Below are 26,330 nucleotides of genomic sequence, written 5' to 3'. Positions count from 1 at the left end.
AATGGCAAGTACAAAAGGCGCTATGTCAACTGACTACTCGAGAGGAGCTGTCAGAACTGAACTGCACGTGCTCCCGCGCGCCGGAGCCCGCGCAAACGGGAGAGGCCCACAGCGGCGCGCGGGTGCGCTCGACCGCTCTCGCTGCAGCGCTCGCCGCGCTACGGCGCGAAATTCAAAATTTCCCTTCCCGCTCTTACATAACCCGAACACAATATTTAAAACGAAAATGTTGAACTGAAATATTAGGAAATATAAAATAACAAGAGTTGACAGTATTTTTGTTTTCAATTTAAAATTTATTCTCTTGACTGTCATAGTTTTTTTTAATATTTTCAGTTTAAAAATGTTACCTTCTATTAAAATTCAATGCTTAATTTTCGTATTTTAAATCTTTATTATTTGAAATTTTTTACTTCTATTCATATTAAGAATTCATAGTAGGAAAGAAGATCTTTACAAAACTTAAATTTTATTACTATTGCAATATATATTTTAACCGAGCGACTTTAGGGGTGAGGTGAATCGCGCTAGTTATGATTAAAATTCAGAATGAAAATCGTAACACATACGCTCGAACGTTTTGCATAAAATTTTAATTGGAAATTGAGCCAGAGAGTGTACAAGTTAGCTCGTCGATAAAAATACGCCAGTAGAGAGAAAGAGACTTGATGTCTGCAGTAGCGCAATAAATTTCACAGCCACGCTCTAACCCATTGGTCAAGCCAGGCTCTCCCATTGTTATCAAAATCAATATCAGCCGCCAGGTTCGCGTTATATTCTACGTGTAACGAAAAAAGCTAGAAGCATCCTATAAAAGCACACTTTCCTAATTCATTTGAATATAGAGCTTGTGTGTCTTGAAAATAACAACGACACGTGCTGTTACGTTAAATAATAAAGTAACGCGCTGGGAAAAAACCTCAAGGAAAAACGGGCTAGGCGTGCAGTGAAGGTCAAGGCTATATCGTCACTCCCTACGAAGAGTAGCACTATTCAAATTTTCCAGTGAAAAGTAGCACAATTCAGATTTGCCACGAAGACTAGCACAATTCAGATTCTTTTTATAAGAAAAGATTCGTTATTTTTTAAATAAAAAAAATATTATTAAAACAAAACTAATAAAATAGCAAGATTAATTAAATTACCTGGAGTTGTGCGAAAAAACACGAGACCGAGCAAGAGAGAAATATTAGATTGGATTAGATAGAGAGAAAGGAGAACCACGCAATAATATAAAAGAACGAGAGAGCACATAAGGCAGCGGCGTTTAACCTTTGCATTTGATGTATCAATTCAACACCGCCTGCGTGCAGTGTGCTTCGAGTATGACAACGTGCGTTATTTGTCGTAAACCGTTTTAAATGTCCGTGCACGTCTTCTTTTCCCAGTGTGCCAGATATCGCAAGCATATATAAAAATAAACCTTGAGTTGAATTTAGGTATAACTCAATTTATGTAAAATATTATCAATAAACGTCACTTGATTAGACTGTTCAAGATCCCAATAAACGTCACTTAAGGTGGATCTCTAATTATATATATATATATATATATATATATATATATTATATATATATATATAATATATATATATATATATATATATATATATATATATATATATATATATATATATATATATATATATATATATATATATATATATAATAAATTATATATAATTTTTTTATGATATATTTTAATTGCTTATAGTTTTATGAACATTTTGAGACCAATCTGATGTAAAAACTCAAAGTTATACCAATGTTATCGGCGGTTGAGTAAAATATTTTACATTAGATTGCATACAAAAATAAAACTTTAAACGCGTTTTTCTTGTAACTTATTCGTTTGACTTCAAAAAGTTCCTTGTGCAAAGCATTTATATTATTCCTTTTAAAAATGTTTACACTTATACTTTAGAACATTTTAAAAAGAAGTTAAAATTATTAAATTATTGGTTTTTTAAAAAAATTTTACTGTTCAATGGATTCTTGATTTATTACAGATGAACAATTAGAGTTCTCGTAATAAAAAATACTAACTTTTGTTAAGTACGGCTCAAAATGTATGTTCAAATTTTTGGGATTGATTTCATCGAAGCCCTGTGCGCAAGCAACTTTTTTAAAAACCTTGAATTTTAATTTTAATTATTATTGGTTTTTATATCATTACTTGAGTATATGTGGATGAAAATGTCCCAAAATTGGTATGTAACCTTTTTTTATCACAACAATCAAGCCCCCAAAAACTGACAATGGATGGTGCAAAAGGTAAGAACAATTCAAAACCAGTGGAGATTCCCCTTAATTAGACTACTCGAGATCCTTAAAAATCCTTGACTTTGTAGCCTACTCCTCCCTTTTATTTTTTATTCCTTTGCAACATCAAGCAGTGACTTTAATTTCGCTGATGCTTACATCTACGAGCACACCACCTGACGCTCTTCTCTCTAATATACGCATGCCTCCTCGTCGTGAGAGAGAGAGAGAGAGAGAGAGAGAGAGAGAGAAAGATATTGTTACGTCCTGAATATTAGTTTGAGAAATAACATAAAGAGCGTAATGATATGTTACAGTGATTAGGCTCTATAATTAAATAAACCCGCGTTTTTATAAACAAATAATGAATAAGCAAATTCACTTACTTTGCGTTGATCTCGAACAGCGTTGAAAGTGTCTTTGATTGAAGGGAAGGCTCTCGACAATAAAGTTGCACACACCAACGTATTTAAAGTCTTCAAAATAAGTGATTAATTTATTCAACTAAGTAAGAATAATTTATAATTTATCAACTAATAGAGATTTGTAGCAAGATACTGATTCAGATATATAATTGATTCGCGCCAATTGTCGAACAGCAACGTACGGAGCCCGCGAAACTGCTCGTTTGAGCGCGTACAAGGCTTTTTAAAACCTTCGTTCGTAACGTAATTTTTACAATATTTACAAACTTAAAATTACGGAAAATGTATACGTTAAAAGTAGCGCTCGCTTACCACGTCACGAATTGCTGATTGAGCATTTCGCTGAATCGACACTGACATGCATTTGGCCGTGTGTCGAAACCGTACAGCGCACGCAATGCATTTTAATTTTGAGAGTTTAAATTTTAATGTTTGTATTCTAGAGATTATCATATTTTCAGTTTTTTAAATAAATGTATGCGGTGAGTCATACGGTGTAACAATATAATATGCTAGCATCTAATGCCGTCAACCGTCGTCATATATGCCGTATATGCCACCACCGCCGTTTTACTATTACTCTCCGGGTAATCCTCCGTTTGCTTATCCATTAAATAATCCATGTATGCAGTATCCTATGCAAGGACAAATGCAAGGTTATGAATACCACTTGCCATGGTCACCGTTGGAAGGCAAGGAGATGAAGCCCAAGAGTGATAGGAATCGATCAGTGTCGCCGTACCGAGGAGACAAGAACCATTTAAACTGGGAAGAAGCTCGTCAGAAGGACGCGATGACGGGCTCATAGGCACAGCAGCAGCATCCAGTCAGCCCGAGGACAAACCAGAAAGCAGAAGACTAACACAGATTATACGACGCACGACGAGAGTCAAGAGAACTCCAATAGTAAAAATAGTGATTGAACAATTAGCGGTACCAGAAGCTCTGTGCATCATTGATACAGGAGCCGAGATTACTGCTGTTAAACATGATTCGATACGAACAGAAATAGTAATGGAATAGGACAAATTTATAAACATTATGGGGATAGCGCCCCAATGATTCGACACTTTAGGTACAGTAAAATTAACAATTATGGGTAAGAAACGCATTTTTCATGAAGTTCTAATCACCGAAAGTCACCCTATACCTCTAGTGCCTTTTGTGCATAGGAACTTCCCCGAAAATCAAGTAGATGCGGACATAAAATACGGACCGATAAGTCCCGAAAGACTACCTTCTGAGAACACCTACCAGACAACAGTAGAGGAGAAGAAGTTCCCTTACGAGTCTGAAGCCATCGATCCTATAGTACAGAACCTGCCAACCCAACCGTTTAATCTAAACGAATATAAATCGAATGGTATCACGGTCTTCAAGTTACCAGCAAGAGCCAAAGTCCCCGTAAGAATTATAGCTACAGAAGATTCAGTAAGTGGACAGGCCTGCTTAAGGCTAATTAAGACTGTCCCAGGTGTATTCATAGGGGAAGCTGCTGTAACCAATGAAAAGGGTTATTGTTCCGCTATGCAATTAACACAAGAGAAGGCCCAGTAGAAATAGAAATTTTACCGCAACATCTTGAAGAGTTCGATCTAAGTGTGGATGATGATTTTCTGGACTTTCTGCTAGAAGGAGAGCCTGTCACGAACCAGGAAGAGAGGGTCAAGTTCATCATGGAAAAGGTACAGAAATTTTACCACACGCGTCAAAGATTAAGGCAAATACAAAGAATAGTAAAGAAGTATTCACATTTGTTTTACCTGCCTGGGGCTTCAGCTCCTAGGACATCCTGTGTAAGACATAAAATCCGGACGACTGACGACGAACCAGTCCGCGTTAAATATAAAAGAGGACCGACTGGACAAGACGAAAAGTTGTTTAGTCGATTACAAAAACTCCTGCACGCAAATGTTATAAGACGTTCAAATAGTCCGTTTTGCAGTCCTTGTCGGATTGTCCCCAAGAAACCGGAACCAGATGGTAAACAGAAATTTCGCTTAGTCATAGACTATCGAAAACTGAATGCTAAGACCATAATGGACGCCAACTTGTTACCCAATATTTTAAAGATACTAGAGCAAATCGATAGTGCACAATACTTTTCAGTTTTCGACTTAGCAATGGGCTTCCATCAGATGGAACTAGAACATGATGATATAAATAAAACAGCTTTTAACACCGAATATGGCCATTTTGAGTACTTGTTTATGCCATTTGGACTTACAAATGCACCCCCAACCTTTCAACGGTTGATGGACTGTGTTTTATCGGGTTTGCAGGAAGTAGGAATGTACGTTTTCCTGGACGATATAGAATTCTATGCAAACACATTGGAAGAACACGAGAAAAAAGTAAATAAAGTGTTTGAGAGGTTATCAGAGGCAGGCTTACGGCTACAAATTGATAAGTGCCAATTTTTAACACCTGAAATTATATATTTAGGCTACATAATAGATAAAGATAGAGTAAGACTAGATCCCAGTAAAATTTCGGCAGTTAAGAACTTTCATGAAACCAACGAACCAAACAGAAATTCGATAGTTTCTGGGATTAGCGAAATATTATAGACGCTTTATTGAAAAATTCGCGGATAAAGCTTAACATCTTAATTCCCTTCTACAAAAGAACGAAAAGTGGGAGTGGACATCCGATCAAGACCAGAGTTTCGAAATACCAAAACAAGCCCTGTGTGAGGCGCCAGTTCTAGTTTCAGTGGACATTGAAAAGCCGTTCATATTAACTACGCATGCCAGTAACGAAGCCATAGGAGCAGTACTTAGTCAAAGAGAACCAGGAGAAGACCATCTGGTGGTTATTCAACAACTGAAAAAGAATTTTTGGCAATGGTAGAAGTTGTAGTCTATTTTAAACATTACTTGTATGGTAGACACTTTACGGTGTTCGGAGACCACAAACTTCTAACCTGGATGAACTCTTTTTAGGACCCCGTTAGTCGGCTTAACAGATAAAGGATGCACACGCTCGCACAGCCCCGCCGCATAGAACACAAGCTTTTTTACTCATTAAAAATTGGAAAACGGAAGGATTTTCTCTGCGAGCTTCTTTGCCGCAAGGATCGAGTCATCGCAAGGGCTTTTCCGGGTGGCCTATCGCGCAAACGGCTCGCACAGCCGCACCGCACGAAACACAAGCTCTTTTTTTACCAAAGATTGGAAAGACCACGAGATTTTTTTAGCGGGCTTCTCTGCGGCCAAGATCAAGCGATCAAGCAAGCTCTTCTGGGTGGCGTGTCGCGCGAAATGCTCACACAGCCGCAACGCACGAAACATAAGCTCTTCAACTCATTAAAGATTTGATAAACGGCCTGCTCTTCTCTGCGAGCGTCACTGCCGCAAGGATTGAGCGATCAAAAAAGGTTTTCTGTGTGGCCTATCTCGCGAACGGCCCGCGCAGCCGCGCTGCACGAAACACAAGTTTTTTTTTACCGATTTGAAAAATGTCGGGATTTTTCTAGTAGGCCTATCTGCCGCAAGGATCGAGCAATCAAAAGAGCTTTTTTGTGTGGCATTTTGGGCGAAGGGCTCGTGCAGCCGCGCCGCACGCAACACAAGCTCTTTCACTTATTCAAGGTTAGAAAAACGGTGCGCTCTTTTCCGCGAGCGTCACCGCGACGAAGATCAATCGATCGAAAGAGCTTTTTTAGGTGGCGTTCCGCACAAAGGGCTCGCACAGCCGCAACGCACAAAACACAAGCTCTTTTACTTATTAAAAATTGTAAAATGTGCGGGATTTTTTTTGCGTGCTTTTCTGCGTTCTGGGTAGCCTATTTCGCGAACAGCTCGCACAGCCTTGCCGCACGTGACACAAAGTCTTTTTCTTAACGAAGACTCAAAAAATGGCGCGCTTATCTCCGCAAGCTTTGCTGCCGCAAAGATCGGGCGATCTAGCGAGCTTTTTTAGACGGCGTGTGACCCTAAGGGCTCATGTAATCTTGCCACGAGAAATACTAGCTTATTTGTCCACTTGAGATTGAAAAAACGAAGCGCGCTGTGGGATTCGAGCGATATCAAGAGCTTTTTTAGGCTGCGTGTCTCGCAAATAGCTCAAAACATGATTTTTCACACCATGAAAACGGATTGCAGTCGGCGAAGTCGTACGACTCATATGCGCGCTTAACCACCTAAAAAAGCTGAATTGTGGATGGGTTCAAATTTTGTTTAGAAAGTAATCAAAAGTGTTTATTAATAGCATTTATTATTTTTAAGAATATCAACCTACACTGGATTACGATGTATGTGAATTCATAGGTAATTAGCCCAAAACCAATGACTCTTTTCAACTTCGGATATTTTAGCCAGATTGATTTTGAAGCATGTGCAATGATATCAGAGCAAGCATGAATCGCACTGAACTGCGTTGTTGATAAGTACACGTTTGCATTTTCCGCAAGTGTACTTATTCATTTTATTTTTCGACTGCACCAAAAATTTTAATCTTTTAAAAGCGTCAATTCTCAAAAAGTTTTCTTAAATACAGATGTCATCGTCTTGAAATGATTTCGATGTACTTAAAATTTTCTTAATTTGGCCAATATCTATTGAATTTCGGCCGTACAAACCGTCAACTATAAATGCTTTAGTGAATTCTAGCCATTTAAGCATAGTTTTAGCTTTGTTCACTAAGCACATGTTCCGAAAGTTTTTAATTTTGATGTTGTTAAAATGATCAACGTATTCTGAAATGTATAAAAGAGATTTTTCTATGAATACTATTGCACAAATGTTTAGATGACTTCAATTGATCGGTATTAAGAACATGAAAGTGCGATATCATATAGCTTTAAAACGTACTTGAATAATCCTATATCCTTTGCAGATATCTGGAAGATCCAAATCTTTATTTTCTTTTTTGGCTTCAAATTGCTTCCTCGCGTAACTTTTTGCCAATGATACACCATTTGACGGTCCCACTGAGCTCCATGCTTTTGTCATAATCTCTTTTAAAAAGTTAACTTTCTCATTTAGTCTTACCATCTTCAAATTTTTCACGACATCATAAAGCCTCAGCTTGTTCATAATTTCAGAAACGTGTTCATCCAGAAGTATCATCGAGTAAGGCTTCGTTTTGCATAAACTATTTAAATAGAACATTTTTACATATAAGACAGTTAATCAATAAAAATATTTATACAAGTCGATCATACGAAAATATTTACTTGATGTAATGATCAATTTTCTGTTTTAGACCAGCAATAAAATTTCGCATCTGCAAGATCTGACTAGTAGAAGGTGATCGCGCAAAAACGCCCTTGTAGACATCTCGTAAGCGAGCAGAAGAGAAATAGTCAGCATCTTCAAAGGTAGCCACCCTACTGAAAAAATCAGACGACAATCAACTAATATTCATTCACTTCTCCTCACGCGCTTCTCCGCCTGGCGCAGCGGTGGGGGGATTTTCTTTTTCTAACTGGGAAATTGAAAAGTGGAGAAAAATTTTTCGGACCGATTCCCCTGGACTCAGTTTTTCACGCTGATCACGGTGGTACTAAAATTTTGTATTATTTTAGAATCACCCTGTATATCAATTAATGAAGTAGAACGCTAGTTCTACCGGTGGTAAACTCGGCGCCAAAGTGCACGTGGCGTGAAGGTACACCTCTATTTTCCACATTAGACCTCGCTCCTGGTAATAGTAGCGGCTTGGCTGCGGTTGGCGATGAGCATCTGCAGCTGCTCGATCTTGGAGCGGGCGCTAGGGGCACGCGGATCACGGAAATTGGTCTCGGTCGACAGATTTAACCCACTCCTATGAATAAAAAAAGGAAATCCTTGAAATAAGTTTTCAGCATATAACTACAGAATGAAACTCAAGATAAATAAAGATGACCTACCTCCTGTCCTGCCAACCATTTTTCATTTTTGTATAATAAAATGAAATCGCAAGAGGTATAGGATCGTAGTGTTGGACACCAGGATTGGCGCCTCTAGTCGGTTGTCCAAGGTGATCGGCACATGGTACACCGCTCCATTCTCTGAAGAATACAAGCGGTCGAGTCGCTCGCCGAGTGCTGAATGCACAGGTCTGTATGACACGCGGAGTTTCCAATATGGCTTATATACTGCAGAACGATCTCGCGCGCGCTCGTTAGTGTAATAGCTTAATGCCGAGTATACCGTGAAGACTGGCCTTTTCTAAGCCAGAGGTGACAGAGTTCTCGTCCGCAAGAGCATTCCACGGGTGTCACGCTAACGGTGGACAACAGCAACGATACGTCGGATGCACCGCCTATACCGATAAGGAATAGGTCGAAACTCCCGAGCTTAATAGAAAACAATTTGAAATCAAAAAGCGAGATTAATTCGGAAGAAGTTTTAAATTAAGGCAAAAGCTTGGGAGAAAGTGAAGTTAAGGAAGTTTTGCAAGATAAACCCATAAGAAAAGTCCATTTTACCAGCACAAACGAAACCAACAAAAAGTATACTAAAAACACCTATGAAAGACTTGTCGTCTTCCAATAGTAAGGGCGGAATATTGAACCCTCAGTTACATTTAACTATAAGAAGGAAGAGTTGAGAAAAATAGTACAACTAGGGCCCGAGAAATACGCGCAGAGGAGTTATGTTCGGTGGACTAGAGGGCTCAGAAAACAACTTTATACTTTCTGGAAGAGCTTTAGTACAGATATTTAAGGACGTCTTTAAAAACGTTAAAATAGCGATAACATTATGCTATGGAACGTGCAGAGTACTAGCTCCAGAGTATCGTCTAGCTGTGTTAGAGGATTATCACAACAGTCTATTTGGAGGACACAGAGGAATAGGTAAGACGTATAGACGTGTCCGTGAATGGTATCTGGTTAGAATAAAAAGCTGTGAACCCATGGTTATCACTGATACGCCTTCGGAAGTTTTCCATAAAGTAGCCATTGATACAGTGGGTCCGATGTGTAAAACAAGGGAATATGCACACCCTCACTATGCAATGTCAATTTTCCAAGTTCTGCATAGCTGTACCTATTTCAAATATAAAAGCTATAATTATAGCAAACGCTTTAACAAGATACTTGTTTGTCCGACATGGAGTACCTCGTATCATATTAGGCGATAGAGGCAGAAGTTTTCAAAATAAACTACTATTAAAGTTGTCCGAAATTTATCAGTTCATGCTGAATACTACGACTGCATATAATCTGCAGTCGAACGGGTCGCTAGAGCGGAGTCACGCTGTCTTAGCGGATTTCTTAAGGAATAAAGCGTCTTGCAAACAAGATTGGGACAAAGTCATTCCATTCGCCATGCACGAGTATAATACATCAATACATGCATTAACAGATTTTACACCGATTGAACTAGTGTACTGGCGCCCAGCGAGAGCCCCCCTCCGATTGCCGGACGAATTCGAGCTTGAAACCCACAACGATTACGTACAAGAACTAACAGAATGTCTAAAAGAAATGCAAAGCATAGTCAGAAACAATTTGATAAATTGGATAAATATTATAATGGACAGTTTATAGTAAAAGAAATCAGAGAAAACAATATGTAGTAGTAGAATCATCGAATAGAAAACAAATTGTTAAACATAAAGATAAATTAGAAAAAATTCTATAGATAAAGCAATTAGTAAAAATAAATTTATCTTCTCCGTACGCCTAAAAAGATGTAGAGAACATTGCTTCTAACGCTATTCTGGCTGCCAAGCTACCACGGATTAGATGCGGAGAGTCCACCTTTCTACAAGCTAAAAGAGCTTAAGCAAAACCCAGGTACAAACTATGAGTATATGGGAGAGGTGAAGATTGAAAGGACAAAATGAAGAATTGCAGTAACATTGGACCTCATTAAATGGGAAAATCCAGTAATTTGGAGAGAGAAGCAGATGTTTAAAATGTCCGACGCCTGTAAAGAAAAGCTAAGTATTGATGAGTGTATAACACTGATTCCAACGCATAAGTTCATTGAAGACTGTTCAGCTACGATGATCTGTAGCAGCTCCCCAGGCACGCCGTCAGCTCCCGGGGCTTTTCGAGGCTTCAGTTTGGCTGCAGCATTCTCAAGCTCCGCCACCGTGAAAAGTGGACATTCCACTGCGGTGTCCATGTCGTATCGTCCGTTCTGTTCTGGTGAGTAGGAAAGAGATCGTCGACAATCCTCTCCATTGTGTCCACGTCCTTCATCTCGGGGGTATTCCAGGCGCCAAGTTTGCGAGTCACAATCTTGTAGCCCAGGAGTCTGCATCTACTTCGTCTTCCAGTCGTCTCCAACACCGTTGTTTCGTGCTGTTGATCGTCTGTCTAAGTAGCCGTCTCGCGAGCTTGTATTCTCGCGAGATAGCCTCTCTTTCGTCCGAGTCCCGTTCCCTTCCCGCTAATCTGTGGAGTCGGAGGCATTCTTTTCTGATTTCGGCAATTTCCTGCATCCATCAGTAAGTCTGCCTTCTGTCCTGTCTGTATCGTTTCCGTGGCATCGCGGCCTCGCAGATGCGCTGCAGATACTTTTCCAGATCATTAGCACTCCATTCAGCCGCGGCTTGATCCGCCCGTCCTTGAGACAGATCCGCAGAAGGTATTGCTACGTTCCGTAGTTGCCTCCTGATTTCGTCCCTGTTTATGCGTCCAATGTCCCATCGTGTTGTCCGCATGCTCTGTCTTTGCCTCGACGTGGCGTCATTAGTCAGGTTGAAGACGATGTACTGGTGATCACTGGCTGTGTTGTTCTCGATCACTCTCCATCCCCTCAGCCTTGTCAACATCCTGTCCGTGGCTAGGGTTATATCTGGTATAGAATTACCAAAGCCGGGTCGTCTATAGGTGGTCACGTTTCCGTGATTTATGACTTCCAATTCTAGTCGGGCGACCATTTGTAGAATCAGTCGTCCTCGTCTGTTCGTCGTAGGCATCCCCCATTCGATCACTCTCGCGTTAAAGTCGCCCGCCCCGATTACATAGCCAGTAAGGTTTCTGACGACGTCTTCCAGGGCTTCCAGTTTGTCTTCGTATTCGCGCGCACTATTGTTCGGAGAAAGGTAGACACTGACAATAGTGACAGAACCCACCCTTACCCAAGCATAGTCTTTTTCGGCCCCACTGTCTATAATCCGCGCCGCGTTCACCCCTTGCACCGACACCGCCGCCGTGTTCGAGCTGCTAGCGATCCACGATGGCTCGGAGAGGTTTCTGTACTGCTGGCTTATCACAAGCACGTTCGCGTCCGTTTCCGCCGCAATTTGCGGGAGCAGCGAATGTGCCGCGCTCCTCCCGTTCAGGTTGCATTGGAGTATTGTCAGGTCCATTTTGTCTGTTTCGTCCTGTATTCAGTCAGAGTTGCCTTGAATACTGCGCACGAGGCCGTGTCAGGCACGTGTGCCAGATCTTGGTTGGCTCGCCCTGCGCAGAGGAAGCAGGAAGGCACGCCTTACCTACATGCCCCTTTCGGCCGCATTTCCAGCAGCAGTCTCGTCTGTCCGGTCCTTTGCAGTCAACCCTCACGTGTCGCGGAACGCGAAGCCTGGGTCTGATCCGGCAATTAATCCACCCGATTTTAATTCGGCCTTTCTTAAGTAGATCCGTTGCCTCCTCCGCGTCAAACTCACAGACAGCTAAGGCTTGTCCGCGCTTATTCGCGTCGTGGACATTTCGGTCAGTCGTGGTCCCCGTTTCGCGGTTGATCGCGTCCGCGACGTCCTGTGCTGTTGTGACGCAGTCCAAGTCCATGAATTACAGTGTCACCTTGGAAGTTACGTCCTTAACTGTGGCAGTCTGTCCCAGTACGTTTTGTATCGTCTGCTGAAAAACCTGTCGCTCCTGTTCTTTGTCAAGCTGTAGTCCACTTTACTGTCCGTCAAATTCACTCTCTGTCGTATAGAAAGTAAAACGTCCGCGTACAGCATTTGTCTCTGTTTCCGTGTCCGCTTTTCGTTTCTTTCGTTTCGTGACGGTTGCCCACGTATCCTTTGCCGGCAACGTACGTTGAAGTTCATGCATTCCAAACTCAACAGCTTCATAGATCTCACACATTCCATCCGTAATTACGCGACTGACATTCTTTTGGACGTTCGCCTTCATCTTCACCAGGTTGCTGCGTATTATGAGTAGTTGGTCTTCCAACTTCCTCTCTGCAGCCTCCCAGTTTTGTGGCGACCCTCCGATTATATCGCCCGTCCCTTCACGATTGTGTGCCGCGGTGTCATTTATAGTAGCCAGGCTACCTACCAGGTTCTTACTTCCACATCCACTGACCGCATCTCCATCTGCAGGCACGCCGCACCCCTCCATCCTGAAATTGTTCCGTTCGGTTGCCTCATCCATGCTGAAATCAAACTTCGTCCTGGTATGTGTCCGACCTCCTGGATCCCCCCGTCTATGGAGGCAGCTGACATGGCCCCAACACATGCCTGCAGGCGATGCCAGACTGGGTACATCATTCCAGGATATAGAACCCACTGCCACACTAGCCCACCTCCGCTCTCTCGAGGTTCCCACCCCTGAACAAAAGTGTTCAGCTCTCTGAAGAGTTTACAGCAGGTGTCATACGACAGCAGGCACTCGCCAAGCTGATTGGTCGGTGCTGGCTAGGCATCCGACCTTCCATCTTCGCCGTCAGCGTGAGCCAAAGGTGGCTCGAGTCACTTCGGCACGTAGCCTAAGATCGTCTCCCCACCCAGGATCTCCTTTTGGCAGCGCGTGCTCTCAGCTAGTGCTGCTTGCACCGCCCACATGATCGCTGTCAGCTCCGCTAGTAGTACGGTGGCGTGTCAACCTAGCGGCAAGATTGTTCCTTCGCTGCTCTGTCGTTGATACACTCCCGCTCTTGCAGCATCCTTCCTTTTGGATCTATCTGTATACCACAGGTCTCCATCATTTAGGATGTTTATTCTTTCGTCATTCCATTCTCCCCTGGATAGGATGCTTACTCTATATTTCTTGTCAAACAGGAATGTGCTGGTGTCACCCTGAGTAGTTGTGCATTAAGCAGCATTTCCAGTGCCGCTGTTGGACTTGATCCTATAGCACCTAAGACGCTCCTCACAATATGTCTTTTCAGTTGTTTAAGGAGGATGTTTGAGGTGAAGAGGGCCGCTCTCGTCCATCACACTGCCAAACTGTACGTCAGTCTGGGTTTTAGTACGGCTTCATACATCCATCACAAGGCTTTAGGGGACAGGCTCCAGCTTCTCCCTATGACCCTTCAAATTTGCCACAGGTTAGCTGTAACCTCGCAAATCACGTATATTAGCGACACCAAAACCCGAAACTTCGGATTGCCATCATGAGAGAACCCGGAACATCCAAACGACACCGAGTCTCGTCTACGTGAGCACACGTGGACGATACCCAGCGTCGCCGAAACCCTTTAGCCTACGTCCTAATGCATTGCTGCTCCATCTGCCACTGTGAGCACACAGGGTTGAGAAAGGAGCAATATTCTCGTCGACGATTCTCCAGGTCGTGCGCTGACATCCTGGTGAACTTGAGGTTAATTGCTAACCTCCAGAACCATCTTTACGCCGACATCTCACGATTCCCTTTGTGACTGTGTGCAAATAGGGCAAAGGGAAGAACGAGACGCGGATTCGTAGAGCCGTGCGCTCACGACTCTACAGGTCCGAGGAATAACCTTAAAACACCGTAAAACTATTCCGACCGCAACTGTGCGCACACAGGGCGATCGGAACCGTTACTACGTGACGCATTCGGATCGACGTAACCGTGCGCACACGACTCCGCCGTACCCGAATAAATTCCTAACCTCAAAATCCGTCACTGACCCGTAATACCGATACCGAACCGATACACCGATGCCGTGACCGTAGAATCATTATTGTACCGTAATTGTGTTGCCTTAATTGTATATTGTTAACCGCGCTAGCTTAAACAATTCTGATTGTAAAGGCGAAATATTCTTAACAATTCGCATACCTGATTTCTGTTTCAAAAGGGATTTAACATCTGACCCCAAAACTATTGTTTATTACGTTCATTACGAAATATACAGAACTATTATTAGTAAAATACATAAACAGACTTATTATTATTCCTTTCCCCTATCCGAATCCTGGATCCCACTGATTACCCAGTATTCAGGGGAAAGTCCTACCGTTACATAATTAATTCAGAATTTATTTTGATCTTACGAGTAGCTAGGGAAATAAATGGCCCGCTGCCGCAAAGTCCCGCATGCGACGGTAAAGCTAGATACTTGGAGATTTTGACCAGTTTCTCCGAGGCAACGTTTGTGATAGACTAATAACTCAGCAATCAACTAGTCCCCTCAGCACAATGGCTCATACTTTGGGATTGGGGGTTGGATGACAAAATTTTAAATAGTTAACAAGTTTTAGTAAATTGTTGACAAATTGTTCGTTAAGCATGATCACTCTGTATATATTGTATAGCAATTTAATAACATTAATTAAGGTAGTACCCAAAAGTGATCTCTCTCTTTCTCTCTCTCTCTCTCTCTCTCTCTCTCTCTCTCTCTCTCTTGGAGACTTTACATGCGCTGTAACGATGACAGCGAGCGTGCTACCACAATCAACACCGACGCCGAGCTGGAGACTTTTTTAGTCTGGTTTCCGCCCGCTGCCAACATCGTCCAACACTGAGGTTACAACACACATCATTCTACCCTACCCACCATCAAGCTCATCTGCCACGTCTTCATCTGGTTCTAAGGTATTTCTGTCCGAAGGTCTACGAGTCTGTCATTTTAATGCGAACTCGCTTACGGGTCATATTGAGATGATCAGGCTTTTCTTATCCACTCGCTCTCCATTCCACGTAATAGCTGTTACTGAGACCTGGTTGAGCGACAAGGTAACGTCCATCCCTTCACTGGACGACTACCTACTGTACAGACGGAACAGAAACAGAAACGGTGGAGGTGTGGCCCTCTGCATACACAAATCTCTGACAGTTAGCGTTATTTCATCATCTGACGGTGAATGGTCTGGCAAGCCAGGCAAGCCTGAATATCTCTTCTATGAGGTATCGGCAAAAGGAGTCTATCCTATCTTCGTGGGGGTTGTGTATCGTCCACCTCATGCTCCATTCTTCCAAGGCTCTAACTTCATAGACCAACTAACAACCCACATGCACAACTATTCTACGAAGGTCATAATGGGAGACTTCAACTCTGACCAACTTTCTTCATCTGAAGATGCCAAGTTCATCAAGGCCTTCATTGATGAAAACTCCCTTTCATCTGTTCCCTATGGTGCTACGCACCACAAACAGGGTTCTGATACCTGGCTTGACTTGTGTCTAATCGACGAGCAGGATCGCCTGCTGTCATACTGGAAGATAAACTCACCTTTCATCAATGGACATGACCTTATCACGGCCACTCTCGACGTACAGATTCCACGATACGTACCTAACACATACTCTTACAGAAACTTTAAAGGAATCAGCGCCAAGATGCTAAGGGACTTTCTTAGCGCGTGTGACTGGTCATTGCTCACCTCTTCATCACTCGACGAATGCATATCCACACTTAACGCTAACCTCATTAACGCCATCAATCATCTCGCCCCATTACGGACTGTGACACCAAGAAGACAGCGTCACCCGTAGTTCACCACGGCTCTTCGTGACCTTGTATCTGAGAGGGATAGACTTTACAGGCGTTTCAGGAACTCCAGGCTCGATGCGGATCTCCGCATATATAGGCTAGCTAGAGACAATGGTCACAAAGAAGTCGAGGAAGCCAGGCTGAATTCTTACTATTCATGCCTGTCAACCTTCACTGATGTTGTCGAGTTTCTGCCACCAAGGCCCCTTCACCATCTCGTTTTAGTACAGATGACCTCAACAAGCATTTCAGTTCGATCTCCAATGATCCGTTAGCTCCTGCTGTTGAGGATTATCTTCTCACCCTGGAAAGTCTTGACCTCCCGGAGCATTTCGAGTTCAACACCATAACGGAATCGGATGTGTTGGCTGCAGTATCGCACTTCGACACTCAGGCCAGGGGAAGCGACGGAATCCCTCAGGTTGTCATCTCAAAAGCATTGCCAGTTCTCGCTTCCCTACTAAGTCATATTTTCAACCTGTCTCTGAGCGAACCCTGTTTCCCATCTGCCTGGAAATTGTCGCTTGTGCGTGCACTCAACAAAGTCAGTTCACCAACAGCCCTGACTGAATACCGTCCGATTTCACTTCCCTGCTTTCTCTCCAATGCCCTGGAGTAGCTGGTACATAGGCAAGTCTCACAATACCTTGAATCAAGACTCGAGATAAACAAAAAGAAAGTAACACTTCTCCTCCTCTTTGACTTTAGCAAGGCGTTTGACACTGTATGTCACGTCTGGCTCCTGAGAAAGCTATCCACCTTCGGCTTCTCTAAGCAGGTCATCCGCTGGTTTGCCTCCTATCTCACTAGGAGAGAGCAGGCCGTCGTTGGTGACAATGGCGAGCGTTCCTCTCCGCGGCGTCTTAACATCGGCGTCCCGCAGGGCTCCGTCTTAGGTCCCTTGTTGTTCGCATTGTACATCAACGACATCGGTTGCTGCCTTGATTCCGATGTTTCCCATCTTATCTATGCGGATGACTTGCAAATTTACAGTCAATGCCTCCTCGAGGAGCTCGATTTTTTACCAAACAAGATGAGTACTAATGCTGAGAGGATAATGGGCTGGGCTGCGCAAAACAGGCTTAAACTCAATGTTAATAAAACCAAAGCAATTGTCCTGGGCTCCCCTTACTACATAAATTTACTTCCCTTAACAGCTAACACTTTCATTAATATCGGGGGTATCCAGGTCAGCTTTGAATCCTCTGTGCGTAATCTGGAATTAGTGCTTGACTCTAAACTCACGTGGAAGGAGCACGTTACACAAGTGTGTAAGCGTGCTCACTCGATAATGTACAGGCTCTACTTCTTCAGAAAGAGTACCAATCTCAGGTTGCGCAAGCATCTTGTGCAAGTGCTCCTATTTCCGATCATCGACTACTGTTCTCTTGTATACTGTTACCTGACCCAGGAACTCGACTTAAAACTATAGAGGCTCGTGAATACAGGAATTCGGTACATCTATGATGTAAGGAGAGATGAGCACATCTCCCCGTACAGGCGGGAGCTGCAGTGGCTAACCACTGCCTGACGCAGGAAGTACTTCACAGCTTGTTTCCTACGTAAAATGTTTAACTGGGTCGTACCATCATACGTACTTGCCTTTTTTGACTTCCGCGTCACACTCCGGCCTGTGAGGGGCGAGATGACACCCTCTAGAAATTTCTGCTTTCACGACGTAGTCGCTAAGGAACTCGTTCCATATCAGCACTTCATACTTATGGAATAATCTGCCATCACATATCAGAAACACTACATCCACCTTCACTTTCAAAAAACTTGCTAAGGATCACTTTTTTCAACTCGAAAAAATATAACTCGTACACAGTCCACGCACACGCTCACACCTACTTTCTTGCTCATTCCACCTTCACTATCGCCACATTCTCTCACTATACATACTCTAAACATGCCTCAATCTATTATCTATTGTTTTTTCTTTTCTCACTTGTAATGCTGTAAACTTACAATCGTACAATATAATGTACGCAAAATAAAACTAATCTAATCTAATCTAATCTCTCTCTCTCTCTCTCTCTCTCTCTCTCTCTCTCTCTCTCTCTCTCTCTCTCTCTCTCTCTCTCTCTCTCTCTCTCTCTCTCTCCACCACCATTAAGGTCTGCTGCCCGGAATATGACGCGTCAAGATAGGTCCTACTTCATGGAGGAGAAGTAGGGATTTGTTCTGATGCGCCATAGTCCGGGGTATACTACTCGCTATTTCAAGATTCAATTGACAGAGATTCTTGCAATAAATTTCTTTCCTCATTTGATGAGTTTCAAAATCCTTTTCTTGATTTAGTTTGACGATCACCTCTCCTCTTTTGATACGTCATAAAGTATTTCTTTTTTTGTTAGCAATCCGTGAAATGAATCCTAGCTAAAAGTTTATTACAGAGCCCACTTTTTTCTTGATGTTTGAATTAACTATCCCGGACAAGCCTCCAAAATGTTATGACCAAGGATGAGTAATGCAAATAAGAACACGTATTTATGGTACAGAACTCTTTATTCTAATCGTACATGCCTCAGCCCATCAGCTGTCACGATCAGACTGAATATAAACAACATTGGCGACTCCGTTGTTCACGTTACTAGAGGTCGTTATGCGCGATGCTTCACGCAACGTTTGGACTTGGTCACAGCAATATACACATCAGGACAACATTTTAATAAGTATAGTCTAAACCGACTTTTTAATGCTTGTTCAGCTTTAGAACAACGATTTGATATGTCATCGAGTCATTTGAGTGAAAAAGTACATTAAAAAGATAAAGAAAATGTATTGTCTAAATTCTTTTCATCTACCGACCTTTCTGCCTCAAAGGGCAAGGACAGACTGAACAATATAAGCGCTGTTTTGACTGTTCATATACAACGTCGCGCATGTATAGAGAGAATTGATTGATAGAACGTAGTTGTGTGTATACATATAAAAAGCACGCGGCTCGTCTTCTAGCTGCCGACCACGGTTCAAGACGCAACTACGCCATCTTGGCCAGCACGCGCTAGTTTACCCGCCACGCGATCTCTAACTATTTTGTATTACTTGAGTGAATAAATAAGTGAACTGAAAACGAATGGTGAGGAAGTGGCCTATTATTCCACACGCACACACCTACACCCACGTTCCTCGCCAAAGGAATAACCTTTGATCCTGCGTTGGTCCACCTACATTTGGCATCACTTGCGCTAGTGCAGGTCCAGTTACTTTGTAGGTTTTCGTGCCGCTCTCTGTCATACAAAAGGGTTCTATTTTTCAGGTAGTCAGACATAATCCTTTTTATATATGCGGGTACCTCTTTTTTCCGTAGTGCCTCGTGTATCTTGCCCTAGCTGGCTGAGTTAAACGCATTTTTAACATCTAGTGTAAGAATAGCACAGTACTTCATGGCTCCTCTTTTTCATCTCTGTTTTTCTATTGCAGTTCTAGCGGTGTGAACTACTAAGCTTACGGCGTCAAAAGTGGAGTATTTTTTTCTGAAGCTGTATTGATATTTCGCTAGTCTACCTGATTCTTCAATAAATTGGTCCATCCTAACGCTGATTATGCGCTCTATGCTCTTGCCCTGCACTTAAATAACTAATAAACTTTTTTTGTTGAATTTTTAGCATTATTTTATTAACTCACCCTATGTTGATTTAAAACCTTGAATTGTGAAAATCTGAGTGTTTGCTCTGGATTTCGACTACTTTTTTATGTAAAACAATAACTTTTTAAACTAAAAAAGTACCTCTTATATTTAACAGTAGGTCTGACCTTCTACTAGAAGTTATGTACACGGGAAAACTTTTGGAACTCTGGGGATTTTGAAAATTATCTATACATTCTATCTGAAGTTCTGCTCTTGTGTCTGTCAGTCTCTTCTGCGCGCCATACGCTAAAGGAACTTTGCGCACGACGTAGAGACTGAAGACTCCACCAAGTCTCGTTACGTATTCCTAGGCAAGCACACGTAAGTGTGGCGCCAAGAAAAAGATACACGCACGCAAATTTGTGTAAGATCATAGGTATCTCCATGATCCTAACTCTAGTACAGAAGCAGGGCAAGGAAGCATTTACTCACGACGAGTAGGAAGTCCCGTATCCAAAGCAAGTAGCAGCCCTAAGCATTCAATTCTGACCATTCCGCTATTGGTGACTAAGCTTATTTTTGCTTTGACGGCTTAGACAACTCTTAATCGCTCTTGCTTCGAACCCAAATGTCTGCTTTCTGTGCCTGTCAGCGTCTTTTGCTCACAGATCCTTTTCAATTTGTACTAGCAAAAAACGCAAGGGGATGTTGTCAAAAAAAAAAAGAAAACAGTTTTTCTATTACATAAAACTTTTTAGATAAAGTTTGCAAATAAAAAACCGAGTCTGTAGCGCCGTATTGTTAAGTTTAATTAATCGTTGTACCGAAAAAAAATTCGATTAGATTTTTTCTTCTTCTAGGAATTTGAAAATACAAAATACTCCATGGTGGATTTGTGAAGCTTTTGCGCCGACATTTCCCCTTAATTATTTGACGTGTCATTAAAAATACTGTTAAATATTAGATGTATACTCGATAGTAGTTTATTCTTGCAGAACATTTTTGAAATGCTCCAATCAGATTGCCAGATTAATAAATTCTAACCAATCAAAAGCACGACTTCAAAAACGTCCAATAAGAATTAATTACTGTTGAGTATAAATAAATATATTCAATACAGCCAACATTCTATAAAAGTAGTTATAGCTACAAGTACACAGGACCGGCTTTAAAATTATAGAATAAAATAGAAATAAATTTCGAATATTAAAAAATGTTTTTGAACTCTTTGTAATTATTTAATGACATTATAATTTATCATTGGCTCCCTACCATTTGGTAAAAAGTAATTTAAAAATCTGAAAAAATTCAGGTGCATTGGAAACTGTTACTGGAACATATTTACCGTGGGTTGAAGAAGAAAAAAATTTTTGATCTTCGATTTGACAGAGAACAACCCATATATATATATATTTCAAAAATATAAAAAAAATTAATTTATTGCGTCTATTTTTTTTTTTATTGTTTTATCAGCTTTTAATCACCTGGACCAAATCTTGAAAATCTTTATTAGTAGGAATGTATATTTTTATCATATGTATCTGTCTATACCAATAAATTGTTTTTTATTTATAAAATACATCAAGTTTTGATGGAATAAATGCAAACAAAAATAAGGACGGACGGACGGACATTTTTTAAGTTCTTTTACTGCTAAAAACTTATTGAAATTTGATTTTTTTTTTTTGGTGACTCGATTTGGTCAATGATTAAAGTTGAAAGAACATTTCTACCGTAACATAGATCTATTTTTTTCTTTTTATGAGTTTTAGAGGGTTTTTACAAAATTTAAAATAGTGTAGATTAATCTGTTTTTAGCACTTACTCCGCAAATTCTGATTGAAAATCAACCTAGTAGCTAAATAAGAAAATTGATTCCAAAGCCATCTGCAAACTATCGAATAGCTAGTTTTCCAGTATTTTCTGCCATCTGATCTGCCAGGTGATCTGCGTGTTGCTGACTCTGCAGTTTTATTACAGGGCATCCTGAAGATCTTGAAGACCTTTGTGTCCACACCCGTGACACAGAGTGGCGATGTGCTTATTCTTGCAAATTTTTAGGCAGCCGTTGTATACAAATCTATACGTGCAGCTTAATCCATATTGGCATAACGTTGCACACAATCTACCTTGCTATAAAAAGGCCACTTTCCATGCATTTAAAATGAATGGAAAAACTTTTTCGTCCTAGGGGGTCTATTGAGATTTGAAAAAAATTTTATCGGACAAAATTTACACTGTTAAAATCGCCTGATTGCCCCAAAATACAATTCAGTTACCAAGCAACTGATAGTTTGTTTGACCAGTTGCTTAGTGACGGGCGATGTAACCGGTGTACATTTTGTCGGATAAAATTTTTCTCAAACCTCAATAGACCCCCAAGGGATTAAATTTTTCAGGCAAAGTAGTTTTTTCCTCACTCTGCAGCCTACCCAATAAATGTGTGTGTCTATCTAAGTATTTTTAAAATTTTTTAAATTTTGAAACTTATTTATACACATATATATGTTGTTACACTTTGTTATACTTTGCTATACTTTGAAAAGTCCACGATTTTTCTATTCCTTTCATATGCATGATAAGTGGCCTATTAATGCACTTATTATAAAAAGTACGGTGTGCAACAAGGGGGAGTGGCTTTTTCAGACTCGGGTGATGTTTTGAGCACTCGTGTCGGTCTCGGGCACCTACGAAGCCCTCGACTCCCAATCGTGCTCAAAACATCACCATCGCTAGAAAAAGCAATTTTCTTTACACCTGCACCAAAAGTACCACATTCCCTCCCAGGCGCCTGGAGAGGAATGTGCATTTTCGGTGCTGGTGTGAAGAAAAATAGTATACGCACCACGGGAGGAAAATTAAACAGCCCATACCTCGTGTTTGCCACCTCGTGTTTGACAATTTACACGAGATATGGACTGTACAAGTTTTTTCCTCCCTAGGCACATAATATACTATTTCCCCCCTATTTGCACAATATACTGTTGTCTATTTATCATCTCTGTTCATGACGTTCCTAAGAATTTACTGCATCCGACCACAGATAGACCCGTATCACTACGTATACGGGTGTAAAAGGGCACAACTTTATCGACATCTTACCAAGTGTCGATAACCACTACTGTAACTTGCGATTTTTGGCCTAGCGGGTGTTAAATTCCAAAATAACTCTCATTCCCTACGATATCATAAGATAATTTTTGGCGTGATTCGTTGCATAGTCAACTGCTTTTCCCAAAGACATGGCAGAGAAACGAAAAGCGAGACTCAAAACTGCCTCAAAAATTGTTAACCTAATCAGCAAACTTTTTGAATCTTGAAATGAAGTTTTTGAGTTTTATAATGTATTAATAATTCTGATTCGCAAATAAAGATGACGTTTTGTGAAAAGATTTCATGTGAGATTTTGCAATACGGCCAGATTCACCTTCGGTAAGGCCAAAGACCCCAAACGACTTTATTCGCCTTAAGCCTCACTGACACCTAGCAACTCAAACTCAATCAAAAATCGTATTCTTTATTGAGAGCACCGCAATTACATATGCCCTTTATATTTCTCAAACATCGTTTAGTCTATTTTTCTATTCATTAAGTTCCCATTCTTCTCAGATTGTATAAGTATTAATAAAGCTTCTTTATCGCAACAATAGTGTAACTTAAAATTTGTATCTTCCAAGCGACTCACTCTATTATGTTGAATTTACATGTGTGTTTGCTATAGGCCGACGGCTTTCTACCCCAAAGCCTAATAAAAAAAATCTCTCTCTATCTCTTGTTGATGCTATGTATGCGACCAGCCAAGTGCAACCAAGATGGCACCAGTCTGCAAACTTTCATGAATAAACAACAACTCATTCTGATTGATTGTAAATCGCTTGTGTTACAATTGCACTTAATAATTGAACTACTACCCACGTAGACAACTAGTATCCACTTCACTCATATAGTTGACCTGCTCATCCGCCTTCTGTACGGACAGCCGAATATTATATACAATCAATTATAACCTGAACTTTATAAAATACTGAAAAAATGTTTAGCGGGAAAAAAATTAAATAATCTCAGTTGGTCATCATAGCGGGCATTTTTAATTTTTAACAATTTATAATTTATGATAAATCGATGCAGTGACTGCTAGTCTAAGGTCGGCATGGGAAAATAAGAGAGCAAAAGTAGCATGTTCTTCACATTTTTCCATATAATATTGTTCAATACGCGTGCGATCAAGTGATTTAAGGGGTCAAGCCTGGGTTAAATCCTAACAAAACAAAAAGATATTCTTCTTATCAAAAAATTTTTTAAAGAAGACGGTCCAGATCTTTCGAAAAGCCGTGGCAAGTGACTAAAAACACTTATTTATATAGTGAAATGTCATGAATTTTGGTCAATGATTTTACAAGGTATATACATGTTTTTTTTCGATAAAATGTATGTGTATATTTTATATATTTTCAATAGAATTTTTTTTTTCAAATTACATCAAAACATAAATTTTTTGGTAAGAAGAATATCTTTTTGTTTTTTTGCAGGATTTAACCCAGGCTTGACCTCTTAAGCACTAGTATCTCAAAGTATTATTAGCGCTATTTGTAATTTTTATTCTCTTTCCCCAATATATCGGTTATCTTTAAATCACTTTTATACGCTTATAAAAACAAATTTTTAAATTAAGAAAATTTTTATTTGTTTTAGAATTGAAGACAATGAATATAAAGATTTGGAAGCTACCGTCAGAGTGTCAACTTTTCAAATGGTACCTGATAATAAATTAAAATCTTCGTACGTGAATACATTTTTGGATATGGGCCAAGTATCTTCTATACACGTGCACAAAGACTTGCGATTAATTATATTTCTTTGAAGAAATATAACATTTATAGAAAAAAAAACTGATAAAAATGTGTTCTAAATAGTTAATACAGATTTACATAAGGACGAATGAAGGTTGAAGCACCGTTCTTTTACTACCACCGAGTCCAGTGTTCAACTGAATCTATCTGAATGATTGGTCCTTTAAGGTTTAAAAGTAATTAAAACCAACAGTGTTACCAGAAATATATCTTTATACTTAATTTTGAAAAGGGGCATCATTTATAAGCAAATTACTTTTATCTTGATAATAAAAATTTGACTATGTACCTATAAAAATGTGACGTCCACATAAGCATCGATCGATATTAATTAAGCTTGATGAAAAATTAGTGAACTATAAGAAACTAAAACTTAATTTATCTTACTTTTACAGTTTTAGAATAAGAACTATAATAAAGAACTCAAATAAATGTAATAGAGCAATATATTTCCAGTGAACTCCGATATATTATTTAAGTAATTTTTATAATCATACCTCAGAGTAATGAAATATATGCCTTATTAAAAAAATGTATAATTAATATTACTATATAAAAATACTTGTATAATTTGTATTTTATACACATACCAAATATATTCACACGCGCATATAAACATACATACAATGAAAGGAGAATCCACAATCTTTAGGTCATTAATTTGATTTCACTATTTACCACAAAAACTAACACTAACACATTTGACTTTTTTGGCAAGAAGACAAAGAAATCTTTACCTTTAAGTTTTGTAATTTTTTTTTATCTTTAATAATTATTTTAATATAGCAAATTTATCTGTATAGCTAAATGTTAGGTTGACAGCAAGCAAGTAACGTATAGTAACCCTAGTAGAAATTGACCTATTTAAACTGGGGAAAAACCTAAGAACTAGGTAGTTAGAATGTGAAAAACTATTCAGATTTTATATGGCTAAAAATTGCCGGTAACTGCTCATTTTGTATGGGATAGAAATATGTTTCAGGAAGGTATCGATAATTCAACAATTTTTAGTGTCATAAGATAAATAATTGTCAGTATTTAGGCATTACATAAATAATGTTATTAACTTGAGCATAATGAGGCAATTCGTGCATGTCGTATAACAACTTCCACGTGGCTCAGTTGGCTAAGACGGGCGGCTATACCCATGCAGAGCATGACATGGGTTCAAGTCCCTAGTCGGTCAAAATATTTCAGAAGTAATTTTTCGCATGCAAATAAACTTTCAATACTTTCCTTTAAGAAAAACTTTCATCTAAGTCTGTTAATATTAACCTCAAATCACAATCCCCCACGTGTAACTGAAATTCATTCTTGCCTAACTATAATGGGCAGTTACTGGTTAAGAAGTTACTACAGTTACTCGATCTAAGAAAAAGCGTTACATCTTGTAACAAAAACTGGCAAAGAAAACTTTCAAGTTCTTAGATTGGCAACCTCAGAACTTGCCAGTTACTAGGATTCCGTTTCTACCAGAAAATCTATGAATAAATTGAATTATGCGTGTAATCTTGGATTAGGTGAAATGTGAATCGGAGGCATGATACAAAGTTACTATTCATCTTGTTGAACGCAGTGAACAGAATACATTTCAGCTTTATCTCGCAGCTGAACATCTAAGTTAATAAGCTAAAGAGCTTTTTTGTAGTGATTATTTAATTTATTTGAAAAGAATTTATTTATTT

At 40.1% G+C, this 26,330-nt stretch overlaps 2 protein-coding genes across 5 annotated transcripts in view; one reads left to right on the top strand and one right to left on the bottom strand.

The window, feature by feature from the left end:
- The window catches only part of LOC100114114 (potassium voltage-gated channel protein Shaker), a 594,961-nt gene extending 569,757 nt beyond the window's left edge, over window positions 1-25,204 (top strand). For 2 of the 4 annotated variants that reach the window (XR_004345120.1, XR_004345122.1), the window contains exons 9-10: window positions 7,895-8,009; window positions 24,488-25,196. The gene's annotated coding sequence lies outside the window, so the exon portion shown is untranslated. Of the gene's footprint in view, window positions 1-7,894; window positions 8,010-24,487 lie in introns of all 4 variants that reach the window. The other 2 variants (XR_004345121.1, XM_032601320.1) reach the window with 1 other exon arrangement.
- On the bottom strand, window positions 11,072-11,941 carry LOC103316413. Its single transcript, XM_008209910.1, has one exon. The coding sequence runs from the start codon at window positions 11,939-11,941 to the stop codon at window positions 11,072-11,074; it is 870 nt and encodes a 289-aa protein (XP_008208132.1).
- Window positions 25,205-26,330: the final 1,126 nt, after the last annotated feature.

The sequence above is a fragment of the Nasonia vitripennis genome (assembly GCF_009193385.2).
Source record: "Nasonia vitripennis strain AsymCx chromosome 1 unlocalized genomic scaffold, Nvit_psr_1.1 chr1_random0005, whole genome shotgun sequence".
Classification (NCBI taxonomy): domain Eukaryota; kingdom Metazoa; phylum Arthropoda; class Insecta; order Hymenoptera; family Pteromalidae; genus Nasonia; species Nasonia vitripennis.
This window is presented reverse-complemented; position numbering and strand designations above follow the sequence as displayed.

Bases quoted from the DNA above. Each gene is read 5' to 3' on its own strand.
- LOC103316413 (XM_008209910.1), bottom strand. From the start codon at position 11,941: ATGGACCTGACAATACTCCAATGCAACCTGAACGGGAGGAGCGCGGCA.